Consider the following 13790-nt stretch of genomic DNA (forward strand, 5'->3'; position numbering starts at 1 on the left):
TGTACGTGCCGTCGAGTGAACGATCCACGCTCTGTGTTTCCATCTTTGTGTGTTTAGCTGCTCTCATTTACTGTTTTAGCTGTTTGCTGCTTGTTGAAATAGTTTGTGAGCTTTAACCTGAGATTCTGGCAAAATACATTTATATTAAACATCGATTCAGGATTGAATGAATCAACATCGTTTTATTCAAATTAAAACCATTTAAATGGGAACATGAATTTTTTACAGCCGCCTCTAATGCTGGGTAATGTCAGCTGGTCCATGTGCAGCTGGCTGTGAGGCTCAGGGAGCGTCTACAAAGTGCAACACTGAAAGAACATCATCCATAAATATTGAGTAAGAACTGGACTCTCATACAGCGAGACTCAAATGCCTTTAAACATCAGCTTATCCTGCTGATCCAAGTCCAACACTGAGTTTGTAAAAACATGTTTGTCAATCATTTTGTTTGGTTTCTGAGGAAAATGATTCAATAACTTGCTGCTAATACACAACATTTCATCATATTTCCTCATAACCCTCTTTTGTCTGACCATTTGATCCCATTTGAATTTGCAATAAAGGATCCACAGAGTTTGGTGACAATAATGACAGTAGATGTTTGTGTGAAAGTGCTGGAAGCAAATGAGTGTGTGATGTTCTTTCAGTGTTGCACTTTGTAGACGCTCCCTGAGCACTGGTCTCACAGCCAGCTGCACATAGAGACCAGTGTTGTTAGTCCAGGTCAGAAGATGACTTGTTGGAATGAAAATGAGCTTGTAGTTTGTCTGCTTTAATAATGTGACTGGAAAAAGGTGTTGGACTTCAAATATGTCCATTTCTGTCACACTTCACCTTTAAAAGTGAAGCCATGTGGTTCCTGGAAGGAAAAACACGACTTTTTCAAGTCTTTGTCCTGTTTTTATGAGAAATGTACGACTTTAATGTGAAACATTCAGAGTTTTTTCTCTTGTTGTGTTTGTTTGAAGCTGCTTCCTGTTGGCTTCAGCTGTTTGGAGTTTCCATTTTCTAAACTTCTACATTCTGAACCTTCTTCAGCTCTGAACAGATGATGAAACACTGAATGATTTCAAGCACTTTGTCTAATAAACTTACATCTTTCATTCTTTATACAGATTGCAGAGCTGTGGTTTGTCAGAGATCAGCTGTGATTATCTGGCAGCAGCACTGAAGTCCAACCCCTCCCATCTGAGAGAGCTGGACCTGAGCTCCAACAACAAGCTGCAGGATCCAGGAGTGAAGCATCTGTGTGGTTTCCTGGAGAGTCCAGGATGTAAACTTGAAACTCTGAGGTCAGTCAGCATGTTTTAGTTGTGCTGAGATGAATATGATGTGAAAGTTGTGCTGACACTAAACTGCAGACATCAGGCTGATATTATACTGATCCACACTGAGGATCTTCATGGTAAAGTCTGTTTTCTTCTTCTCTGGTTTAGTCCATTGACTGCAGCAGAACAATGTTCACATTTCAAACAGTGATACTCAACGTATGGCCCGCGGCCCACACGCGGCCTGCCCACCTTTCCTGATTCAGAGAGAGGGGACCCTGATTAACTGTGTAGCTTCTTCCTCACAGTTCTAAGTATCAGACACAACAATGAATAATCCACAGCTGACTGTCTTTAGCAGGTCAAAGGTCACGGCACACAGCAGACAGTCAGAAATATTCTAACTCTGATCATTTATCAGTTGTGACACTGTGAGACTTGATCAGAGGTGTGATCATCACAGCAGAGGCCTTTGTGTCAAAGTCACTGAGGATCAAACAGAAACACATGAAGCAGATTTTCCTCTTCTGGCTTTTTATAGCAGATAACCTTCAAAATATTCTGCAGTCGATCAAAAACTGAAGCAAACCATGAATCAACATGTGAACATGAGCTGATGCTGCTGAAGTGAAGCAAAGTTACAGAGGTTTGATTACAGACACAGCTGAGAGTTTGTAATCTGTCATCATTTTAAAAAGTTTCCATGGAACAGCAGAAATGAGGCTTTACTGTCAGAGGCCGACAGCACTGAACACAACAGCAGACTGGTGGCTAATAAACAGTGAATGATGCAGAAACAGATGTTTGAAGCTGTTCTTGGAGTACACTGAGAGAGAGAGAGAGCTGTGCAGGCAGGAACAGCCAAAGTCAGAGAGAATTCATGAGCATATTGATCAAACGTGAAGCAGAGTTTGGATCTTCTTTTGCTGCTGCTTCACTCAGTTTTGGTTGGAGACAGATGAAACCTGCAGCTTCAGGATCTGTGAGCTGTCCACTTTCAGCCCCGACGGCGTGTCCGTGTACGTGCCGTCGAGTTAACGATCCACGCTCTGTGTTTCCATCTTTGTGTGTTTAGCTGCTCTCATTTACTGTTTTATCTGTTTGCTGCTTGTTGAAATAGTTTGTGAGCTTTAACCTGAGATTCTGGCAAAATACATTTATATTAAACATCGATTCAGGATTGAATGAATCAACATCGTTTTATTCAAATTAAAACCATTTAAATGGGAACATGAATTTTTTACAGCCGCCTCTAATGCTGGGTAATGTCAGCTGGTCCATGTGCAGCTGGCTGTGAGGCTCAGGGAGCGTCTACAAAGTGCAACACTGAAAGAACATCATCCATAAATATTGAGTAAGAACTGGACTCTCATACAGCGAGACTCAAATGCCTTTAAACATCAGCTTATCCTGCTGATCCAAGTCCAACACTGAGTTTGTAAAAACATGTTTGTCAATCATTTTGTTTGGTTTCTGAGGAAAAAGATTCAATAAGTTGCTGCTAATACACAACATTTCATCATATTTCCTCATAACCCTCTTTTGTCTGACCATTTGATCCCATTTGAATTTGCAATAAAGGATCCACAGAGTTTGGTGACAATAATGACAGTAGATGTTTGTGTGAAAGTGCTGGAAGCAAATGAGTGTGTGATGTTCTTTCAGTGTTGCACTTTGTAGACGCTCCCTGAGCACTGGTCTCACAGCCAGCTGCACATAGAGACCAGTGTTGTTAGTCCAGGTCAGAAGATGACTTGTTGGAATGAAAATGAGCTTGTAGTTTGTCTGCTTTAATAATGTGACTGGAAAAAGGTGTTGGACTTCAAATATGTCCATTTCTGTCACACTTCACCTTTAAAAGTGAAGCCATGTGGTTCCTGGAAGGAAAAACACGACTTTTTCAAGTCTTTGTCCTGTTTTTATGAGAAATGTACGACTTTAATGTGAAACATTCAGAGTTTTTTCTCTTGTTGTGTTTGTTTGAAGCTGCTTCCTGTTGGCTTCAGCTGTTTGGAGTTTCCATTTTCTAAACTTCTACATTCTGAACCTTCTTCAGCTCTGAACAGATGATGAAACACTGAATGATTTCAAGCACTTTGTCTAATAAACTTACATCTTTCATTCTTTATACAGATTGAAGAGCTGTGGTTTGTCAGAGATCAGCTGTGATTATCTGGCAGCAGCACTGAAGTCCAACCCCTCCCATCTGAGAGAGCTGGACCTGAGCTCCAACAACAAGCTGCAGGATCCAGGAGTGAAGCATCTGTGTGGTTTCCTGGAGAGTCCAGGATGTAAACTTGAAACTCTGAGGTCAGTCAGCATGTTTTAGTTGTGCTGAGATGAATATGATGTGAAAGTTGTGCTGACACTAAACTGCAGACATCAGGCTGATATTATACTGATCCACACTGAGGATCTTCATGGTAAAGTCTGTTTTCTTCTTCTCTGGTCTAGTCCATTGACTGCAGCAGAACAATGTTCACATTTCAAACAGTGATACTCAACGTATGGCCCGCGGCCCACACGCGGCCTGCCCACCTTTCCTGATTCAGAGAGAGGGGACCCTGATTAACTGTGTAGCTTCTTCCTCACAGTTCTAAGTATCAGACACAACAATGAATAATCCACAGCTGACTGTCTTTAGCAGGTCAAAGGTCACGGCACACAGCAGACAGTCAGAAATATTCTAACTCTGATCATTTATCAGTTGTGACACTGTGAGACTTGATCAGAGGTGTGATCATCACAGCAGAGGCCTTTGTGTCAAAGTCACTGAGGATCAAACAGAAACACATGAAGCAGATTTTCCTCTTCTGGCTTTTTATAGCAGATAACCTTCAAAATATTCTGCAGTCGATCAAAAACTGAAGCAAACCATGAATCAACATGTGAACATGAGCTGATGCTGCTGAAGTGAAGCAAAGTTACAGAGGTTTGATTACAGACACAGCTGAGAGTTTGTAATCTGTCATCATTTTAAAAAGTTTCCATGGAACAGCAGAAATGAGGCTTTACTGTCAGAGGCCGACAGCACTGAACACAACAGCAGACTGGTGGCTAATAAACAGTGAATGATGCAGAAACAGATGTTTGAAGCTGTTCTTGGAGTACACTGAGAGAGAGAGAGAGCTGTGCAGGCAGGAACAGCCAAAGTCAGAGAGAATTCATGAGCATATTGATCAAACGTGAAGCAGAGTTTGGATCTTCTTTTGCTGCTGCTTCACTCAGTTTTGGTTGGAGACAGATGAAACCTGCAGCTTCAGGATCTGTGAGCTGTCCACTTTCAGCCCCGACGGCGTGTCCGTGTACGTGCCGTCGAGTTAACGATCCACGCTCTGTGTTTCCATCTTTGTGTGTTTAGCTGCTCTCATTTACTGTTTTATCTGTTTGCTGCTTGTTGAAATAGTTTGTGAGCTTTAACCTGAGATTCTGGCAAAATACATTTATATTAAACATCGATTCAGGATTGAATGAATCAACATCGTTTTATTCAAATTAAAACCATTTAAATGGGAACATGAATTTTTTACAGCCGCCTCTAATGCTGGGTAATGTCAGCTGGTCCATGTGCAGCTGGCTGTGAGGCTCAGGGAGCGTCTACAAAGTGCAACACTGAAAGAACATCATCCATAAATATTGAGTAAGAACTGGACTCTCATACAGCGAGACTCAAATGCCTTTAAACATCAGCTTATCCTGCTGATCCAAGTCCAACACTGAGTTTGTAAAAACATGTTTGTCAATCATTTTGTTTGGTTTCTGAGGAAAAAGATTCAATAAGTTGCTGCTAATACACAACATTTCATCATATTTCCTCATAACCCTCTTTTGTCTGACCATTTGATCCCATTTGAATTTGCAATAAAGGATCCACAGAGTTTGGTGACAATAATGACAGTAGATGTTTGTGTGAAAGTGCTGGAAGCAAATGAGTGTGTGATGTTCTTTCAGTGTTGCACTTTGTAGACGCTCCCTGAGCACTGGTCTCACAGCCAGCTGCACATAGAGACCAGTGTTGTTAGTCCAGGTCAGAAGATGACTTGTTGGAATGAAAATGAGCTTGTAGTTTGTCTGCTTTAATAATGTGACTGGAAAAAGGTGTTGGACTTCAAATATGTCCATTTCTGTCACACTTCACCTTTAAAAGTGAAGCCATGTGGTTCCTGGAAGGAAAAACACGACTTTTTCAAGTCTTTGTCCTGTTTTTATGAGAAATGTACGACTTTAATGTGAAACATTCAGAGTTTTTTCTCTTGTTGTGTTTGTTTGAAGCTGCTTCCTGTTGGCTTCAGCTGTTTGGAGTTTCCATTTTCTAAACTTCTACATTCTGAACCTTCTTCAGCTCTGAACAGATGATGAAACACTGAATGATTTCAAGCACTTTGTCTAATAAACTTACATCTTTCATTCTTTATACAGATTGAAGAGCTGTGGTTTGTCAGAGATCAGCTGTGATTATCTGGCAGCAGCACTGAAGTCCAACCCCTCCCATCTGAGAGAGCTGGACCTGAGCTCCAACAACAAGCTGCAGGATCCAGGAGTGAAGCATCTGTGTGGTTTCCTGGAGAGTCCAGGATGTAAACTTGAAACTCTGAGGTCAGTCAGCATGTTTTAGTTGTGCTGAGATGAATATGATGTGAAAGTTGTGCTGACACTAAACTGCAGACATCAGGCTGATATTATACTGATCCACACTGAGGATCTTCATGGTAAAGTCTGTTTTCTTCTTCTCTGGTTTAGTCCATTGACTGCAGCAGAACAATGTTCACATTTCAAACAGTGATACTCAACGTATGGCCCGCGGCCCACACGCGGCCTGCCCACCTTTCCTGATTCAGAGAGAGGGGACCCTGATTAACTGTGTAGCTTCTTCCTCACAGTTCTAAGTATCAGACACAACAATGAATAATCCACAGCTGACTGTCTTTAGCAGGTCAAAGGTCACGGCACACAGCAGACAGTCAGAAATATTCTAACTCTGATCATTTATCAGTTGTGACACTGTGAGACTTGATCAGAGGTGTGATCATCACAGCAGAGGCCTTTGTGTCAAAGTCACTGAGGATCAAACAGAAACACATGAAGCAGATTTTCCTCTTCTGGCTTTTTATAGCAGATAACCTTCAAAATATTCTGCAGTCGATCAAAAACTGAAGCAAACCATGAATCAACATGTGAACATGAGCTGATGCTGCTGAAGTGAAGCAAAGTTACAGAGGTTTGATTACAGACACAGCTGAGAGTTTGTAATCTGTCATCATTTTAAAAAGTTTCCATGGAACAGCAGAAATGAGGCTTTACTGTCAGAGGCCGACAGCACTGAACACAACAGCAGACTGGTGGCTAATAAACAGTGAATGATGCAGAAACAGATGTTTGAAGCTGTTCTTGGAGTACACTGAGAGAGAGAGAGCTGTGCAGGCAGGAACAGCCAAAGTCAGAGAGAATTCATGAGCATATTGATCAAACGTGAAGCAGAGTTTGGATCTTCTTTTGCTGCTGCTTCACTCAGTTTTGGTTGGAGACAGATGAAACCTGCAGCTTCAGGATCTGTGAGCTGTCCACTTTCAGCCCCGACGGCGTGTCCGTGTACGTGCCGTGGAGTGAACGATCCACGCTCTGTGTTTCCATCTTTGTGTGTTTAGCTGCTCTCATTTACTGTTTTAGCTGTTTGCTGCTTGTTGAAATAGTTTGTGAGCTTTAACCTGAGATTCTGGCAAAATACATTTATATTAAACATCGATTCAGGATTGAATGAATCAACATCGTTTTATTCAAATTAAAACCATTTAAATGGGAACATGAATTTTTTACAGCCGCCTCTAATGCTGGGTAATGTCAGCTGGTCCATGTGCAGCTGGCTGTGAGGCTCAGGGAGCGTCTACAAAGTGCAACACTGAAAGAACATCATCCATAAATATTGAGTAAGAACTGGACTCTCATACAGCGAGACTCAAATGCCTTTAAACATCAGCTTATCCTGCTGATCCAAGTCCAACACTGAGTTTGTAAAAACATGTTTGTCAATCATTTTGTTTGGTTTCTGAGGAAAATGATTCAATAACTTGCTGCTAATACACAACATTTCATCATATTTCCTCATAACCCTCTTTTGTCTGACCATTTGATCCCATTTGAATTTGCAATAAAGGATCCACAGAGTTTGGTGACAATAATGACAGTAGATGTTTGTGTGAAAGTGCTGGAAGCAAATGAGTGTGTGATGTTCTTTCAGTGTTGCACTTTGTAGACGCTCCCTGAGCACTGGTCTCACAGCCAGCTGCACATAGAGACCAGTGTTGTTAGTCCAGGTCAGAAGATGACTTGTTGGAATGAAAATGAGCTTGTAGTTTGTCTGCTTTAATAATGTGACTGGAAAAAGGTGTTGGACTTCAAATATGTCCATTTCTGTCACACTTCACCTTTAAAAGTGAAGCCATGTGGTTCCTGGAAGGAAAAACACGACTTTTTCAAGTCTTTGTCCTGTTTTTATGAGAAATGTACGACTTTAATGTGAAACATTCAGAGTTTTTTCTCTTGTTGTGTTTGTTTGAAGCTGCTTCCTGTTGGCTTCAGCTGTTTGGAGTTTCCATTTTCTAAACTTCTACATTCTGAACCTTCTTCAGCTCTGAACAGATGATGAAACACTGAATGATTTCAAGCACTTTGTCTAATAAACTTACATCTTTCATTCTTTATACAGATTGTGGAACTGTGGTTTGTCAGAGATCAGCTGTGATTATCTGGCAGCAGCACTGAAGTCCAACCCCTCCCATCTGAGACAGCTGGACCTGTTCAACAACAAGCTGCAGGATCCAGGAGTGAAGCATCTGTGTGGTTTCCTGGAGAGTCCAGGATGTAAACTTGAAACTCTGGGGTCAGTCAGCATGTTTTAGTTGTGCTGAGATGAATATGATGTGAAAGTTGTGCTGACACTAAACTGCAGACATCAGGCTGATATTATACTGATCCACACTGAGGATCTTCATGGTAAAGTCTGTTTTCTTCTTCTCTGGTTTAGTCCATTGACTGCAGCAGAACAATGTTCACATTTCAAACCTTCAAAGAAGAAGAAAAATCCTCCACTGGAAAATTCACTGTGAAACTCTCAAACTCTTCATTGCACCTTAAAGTCTGTCTGACACTGAAATCCAAAGCAAAATGTGCGTTTGCTTTACAGACAGCAGTCCAACACAAACATACACACATCATCCAAAACACAGTCCAACATCCAAATCTCCTCCACTGCCAGCATGAATGATGGGAAAGAGAAGCAGGAACACTCTGACATTCAGGGTTAGAATGAGTTTCATCAAGCAGACTGTGAAGATCAAAGCTGCATTAGAAAGCTTACATGAATGAATGAGTGGACAGAAGTGGACAGAGATCATCTGAAGCACTTCAAAGGCTTTAAATCAGCACATTTCTCTTTATTCTTTATCAACTCTGTTAGTTTCTCTCAGTTTTCTGTGGAATGAAGCTAACAGCAGGCTAATAAGATGCTGACCAATAGGTTTCTATTAAAGGTTGTAATTTGTATATGAAAAAGTGCTTTGGCTCAGCAGGGATCAGCTTACAGGTAGAATACAGCTGCTGGATGGGATTAGCATGTCATAGCTATCTACCAAACTGCTAACTGGGGGATTTCAGGCCATCTATGGATCATTTTTGCTAACTGTTTATTCAGCTTAGGCTCACAGGGCTGCAGCCTGTGCCCTAGCTGTCATAGGGCAAGAGGCGTGGTCCACCTGCACAGGTGAGCAGTCCATCACAGGGCCAACAGAGAGCGACAGAGAAGCACTCCCTCACATCCACACCTACAGCCAATGTAGAAGCACCAATGAACCTAAGCAGCATTTCATTGGACTGTGGGAGAACATCCAACCTTCACAGAAAGGCCCAGCTGACCAACAAGCTTCAACCTACAACCTTCTTGCTCTAAGGCACTAGTGCTAACCACTTTTGCCCATTTCAGCCCAAATCCTGCATCTTCCTGTTTCTGACTCCAGGCCAGCTCCACTAACACTTTCTCATCAGACACTGCCACCTAGTGGAGGAAGTCTTAGTTCCATTTGAAGCTTCAGATTACAGTTAGTTCCTTTACAAAGAGGTGGAGGTGGTGGGGCCACAGCACCATCATCACTGAGTGCCATAGGACACTTAACCTTTGTTTCCATATGCTGGGAACTTCCTGTTGTTCCAAGGAGGACTGGAAAATGTGTGAAAATCTCCCAGTCAGTTCCTCACAGCACACTTCAATCATTTCCCTCCCACAGCATCAGGACCAGGGCTTTTTCTCTCTTTGGTCCCACTAAGAGATTTCCACACAAACACCTCATCAGTGGGACTCTCAGAGCTACCAGCCCTTTGCTACAATCACAAAGCTCTTCATTGAAATCAATGATATCAAAGCTGGAATCAAATGAGTCCAAGTCTTCTGCTGATTCAGCATCACATTCATCTTTGCTCCTTGTTCTGCATCCCCACCATGGACTTCATTCCTTTCCAAGCCAGCCTTGAGTGTCCTTTATTCAGCTCATCCTCTGCTTTACTTTTACACCTGATTTTAGCTGCTTTATCTCTCTTTCAACAGGTTTCTGTGCCTCAATCTTTTTCTTCTCTCCCTCATAACAAGACAGCTTGTTCTGCCTGAGAACATGTTGGAGTGATTTACTAATCCAGGGCTGCTTATTGGGGAAAATACTTCCTGTTTCCAAAGTAATCCCCATTTTTCCCAGAAAGAAATGTAAGTAGAAATCGATGATCTAAGTGAGAACATGAGCCTTTCAAAAGTCCCAGTGGGTGCAGTCAAAGCAGTCCCTCAGTCCCAGTATAGAGTCTTTGGTCCAGACTGGAACAGCTGTGTGCCCAGTTTGAGCTCTCTTCAGTGCTGTGACCTGACAGACCCAGAGGGGCCATCACATCACATTTAGAAGCTCCCCTGATGGAGCCACAACACATGTCCAATACTTAGTCTGTCTTGTTGGACCAACTGGAAGAAATGATTCAAGGACTTAGTCACAGAACAGAGATTCAAATCTCCAAAATCCAACTGGCTGCATCAGGACATATAGTCTGAAACTCTGCACAGTTTCCTGTTTGAAGCTGCTTCCTGTTGGCTTCAGCTGTTTGGAGTTTCCATTTTCTAAACTTCTACATTCTGAACCTTCTTCAGCTCTGAACAGATGATGAAACACTGAATGATTTCAAGCACTTTGTCTAATAAACTTACATCTTTCATTCTTTATACAGATTGTGGAGCTGTGGTTTGTCAAAGATCAGCTGTGATTATCTGGCAGCAGCACTGAAGTCCAACCCCTCCCATCTGAGAGAGCTGTACCTGTACTACAACAACCTGAAGGATCCAGATGTGAAGCAGCTGTCTGATCTTAAGAAGAGTCCAGACTACAGACTGGAGACTCTGGAGTAAGTAGAGTGATGGAGTGAGTGGGTGGTGCTGTCAGCAGTATTGTACTAAACACAGTCAGTATGAAACAAAGATCCAGTGTTTCCTGTAAAGCTGCAGCTTCTCAGTGAAGCTGTGAGAGGAGAACGGTGACAGGCTTCAGGATTGGACACAAACACTTCCTGTTTCTCACCTTTATGGTCACCATAGTAACGGCTGACACGCTCTGATCAAACACTGTCAACAGCCAATCAGCTCTCTGAACAAAGCAGCACGCAGACCAATGACTGCATTGATTTCCAAGTTTAAAGCAGTGAAGAACACAGTCTGTAGGTGAGGAAGAATTTAGTGAGAGCAGATGTTTGGATGGAATTCCTCCAGTTAACAGCTGGAACCGTCCATCTGGATTGTTGGGCTTGTTGTTGGGGTTCCTACAGAGCTCAGAGTGGACACACCAAGGTTCTTCTAATGAATGAAAGTCCAAACTCAAACTAGGAGGGAAAAACATTTTCAGCAACTTCAATAAAAATCCAAAGATTAGAAAAAGTGAAGCAACAATGAGTCCTAGTACAGTCCCAGCACTGACGTCCCTGCTGCTCTTTATACTGGATGTGCTGCATCACTGACTGACAGCTGATGAAGAGTCTCTGGAAACACTCGTTTATCTCCTCTGCTCTTCCTCCTTCTCTCTGCAGGTGGAGGTGATGATGGTAAACAGGACAGTGTGTGTGCTGAGAGAGGAGCAGCTGTGTCCTGATGATCCAGAGAGGTTGAAGCAGCAGCAGCTTGTGTGTAGAGACTAGAGATGGACCGATCCGATATTACGTATCGGTATCGGTCCGATACTGACCTAAATTACTGGATCGGATATCGGAGAAAAATAAACAATGTAATCCGATCCTTTAAATATCACGAAAGCACCTCACAAAACTTGCAACACGCCGTAACTCACCTCAGAACGTTAGCACGTGGGAGCAGTATGCATCACTGATAGAGCAGCTGTGGCATGCGGGACCTGTCGGTGGTCTGGATAGCATTTGGAGCTTCGCTAGCAACCCGGCATTTCATCTCCGACAAAGTTATCCCCGAGAGAAGTAAAGCAAGTGTGTAAGTCCATCTCTGAATGTTTGTAAAGCATTCCTGCGTTAAGCTTAACGAGCGACTGCCTCTTCTTGCTGCTACTTCAATCATGAAACTGCTTAAATGATCAGCTGATCGGCTTTTCTGTCGCGAGTCCGCCTCACTTGTTTGTTTTTGGTCCACTTTGCGCCAGAAAGAGGAAACCAGCGGCTGAACAACAGCAGCACGTTTAAGCTTGATAAGCTGTTGTTACAATTTATTTAATATTACTTTCTACACCAGGATCTTTTTCTACTTAGCTGACGCTGGTAACTGTGCAGGGGCGGATCTAGCAAAGTTTAGCCAGGGGGGCCGATAGGGCATTAACAGGGAAAAGGGGGCACAAAGACATACTTTTCTTTCTTATTCTCATTTAAAATGTCTAGCTTTTAATAAATAATTATCTGACACCCAAAGTTTTAATTTGATGCAAAATAAATAGAAGTCCATTACTGTATATAGTGACTATTAAGTCTAATATATATACCCTAGTAAGCTATAGTACTTTTTCCTTTGGGAAGGTACCATCTGTGCAGTCTGCAATTTTGTTGAAGAAAGATGTTGAATCTATTTAATATTTCTTGAAAAATAATTGATTTCTGTGCATTTTTTTTCACACTGCATCAAATTAAGGTTGATTACGTTGATTAAGCATCATGAGGTGGAGCGTGAGGGGTGGTTCCCTATTTTTTATTTATTTATTTTTGTTGTTGCTGGGAGTTGCAACCCTATTAGTTAGGTTGCTTAATATTTACGCTAAGTACTCTTTAAAATACCAGAATAGGGAGGATGGTGTAGGTTTATGTTTATTAGATTGATCAGTATTGCTGAACTATGAAATATTTTTTATGTATACAGGTATAACAGAATAGCTTTAGTGTAGTTGTTGTTTTAAACTTGAGTATGAACTTAAACAAAATGCAGCAAGATATTTAAAAAACAGTTTTGTTGATTAAAAAACACTATATCGGATTCATATCGGTATCGGCAGATATCCAAATTTATAATATCGGTATCGGTATCGGACATAAAAAAGTGGTATCGTGCCATCTCTAGTAGAGACGCTCTGACTGGGCCATGTTACTGGGAGGTGGAGAGGAGAGCTTCATCCAGCAGTGACTGACAGAGGAATGAAGTGCAGATGACTGTCAGTGCTGCAGAGTGAACTGCTCTGAGAACAGCTCCACTGTCAGACACAATGTAGAGTCCAGCATCACCCCTGTGTGTCCCTCTGGATCTGACAGAGGATCATCAGTGTATCTGGACTGCTCTGCTGCTGCTCTGTCCTTCTACAGTCTCTGCACAGTCTCTGTCTCACTCTGGAAAGATTTTACAACTTGTTGTAATTACAGAACGTTAATATAATATTCAAACATGTGATCTTCTCTTTATTTCTGAATCTTTACCAAATAAAGAAAAACCAAACTAACAAACAGAAGCTGTCGTGTCCTTTTTCACCACATCTGTGAATCTTTTCTGTGTTTTTCCTCTTTTCCTCCTTCCTGCAGCTCCATCTTCATCATTCTGTGTCCAGTATATGTGAACACGTCCAAAGCATCTGAGCCTCATGTTACCCGTTTGTGTGAGTTACGCCTGTCGTTGTGTTGTGGTGTATAAATAAGGGGCAGGAGACAGCGCTGGATCTCTGAGTTCTTTACTCTCAATTTCTGCAACATCTGCAATATCTAGAAATGCAAACCTGTGAGCTGTGTGTGTTGTGCGTCTGCTCGGCCACCTCTCCTCCGGCCGTGCTGGAAGCAGCTGTGCGTTTGACAGTTTTATCGACTCGACAATAATCGAACAAATTAAATGTTCAAAAATATCAACTTAAGCACTTCAAAGTCAACAAAAAGCTTAAAACAATGAAATAATATTTCACTGACAAAACAACAGCTCATAAGAACGATACACAAAATAATACAGAAACAAACAAATAAAAGTTATTAACCAGGATCCATGTTTTTGTCACAAACACTGAATCAGCTGATTCACTCTTT

At 41.8% G+C, this 13790-nt stretch overlaps 1 protein-coding gene across 1 annotated transcript in view; it reads left to right on the forward strand.

Annotated features, from left to right (window-relative positions):
* Positions 1-13790, forward strand: part of LOC146548152 (NACHT, LRR and PYD domains-containing protein 12-like) — a 390489-nt gene that overhangs the window by 47930 nt on the left and 328769 nt on the right. Inside the window, exons 10-13 of the mRNA XM_085265033.1 lie at positions 1116-1292; positions 3402-3578; positions 5688-5864; positions 7972-8145. Of these exons, the coding sequence (XP_085121159.1) occupies positions 1116-1292; positions 3402-3578; positions 5688-5864; positions 7972-8145 (705 nt within the window). The remainder of the gene's footprint in view (positions 1-1115; positions 1293-3401; positions 3579-5687; positions 5865-7971; positions 8146-13790) is intronic.

Source organism: Mchenga conophoros, linkage group LG23 (genome assembly GCF_057382185.1).
Source record: "Mchenga conophoros isolate Kocher_MC1m ecotype Shallow Benthic linkage group LG23, M_conophoros_male_GT1.1, whole genome shotgun sequence".
Taxonomy (NCBI): domain Eukaryota; kingdom Metazoa; phylum Chordata; class Actinopteri; order Cichliformes; family Cichlidae; genus Mchenga; species Mchenga conophoros.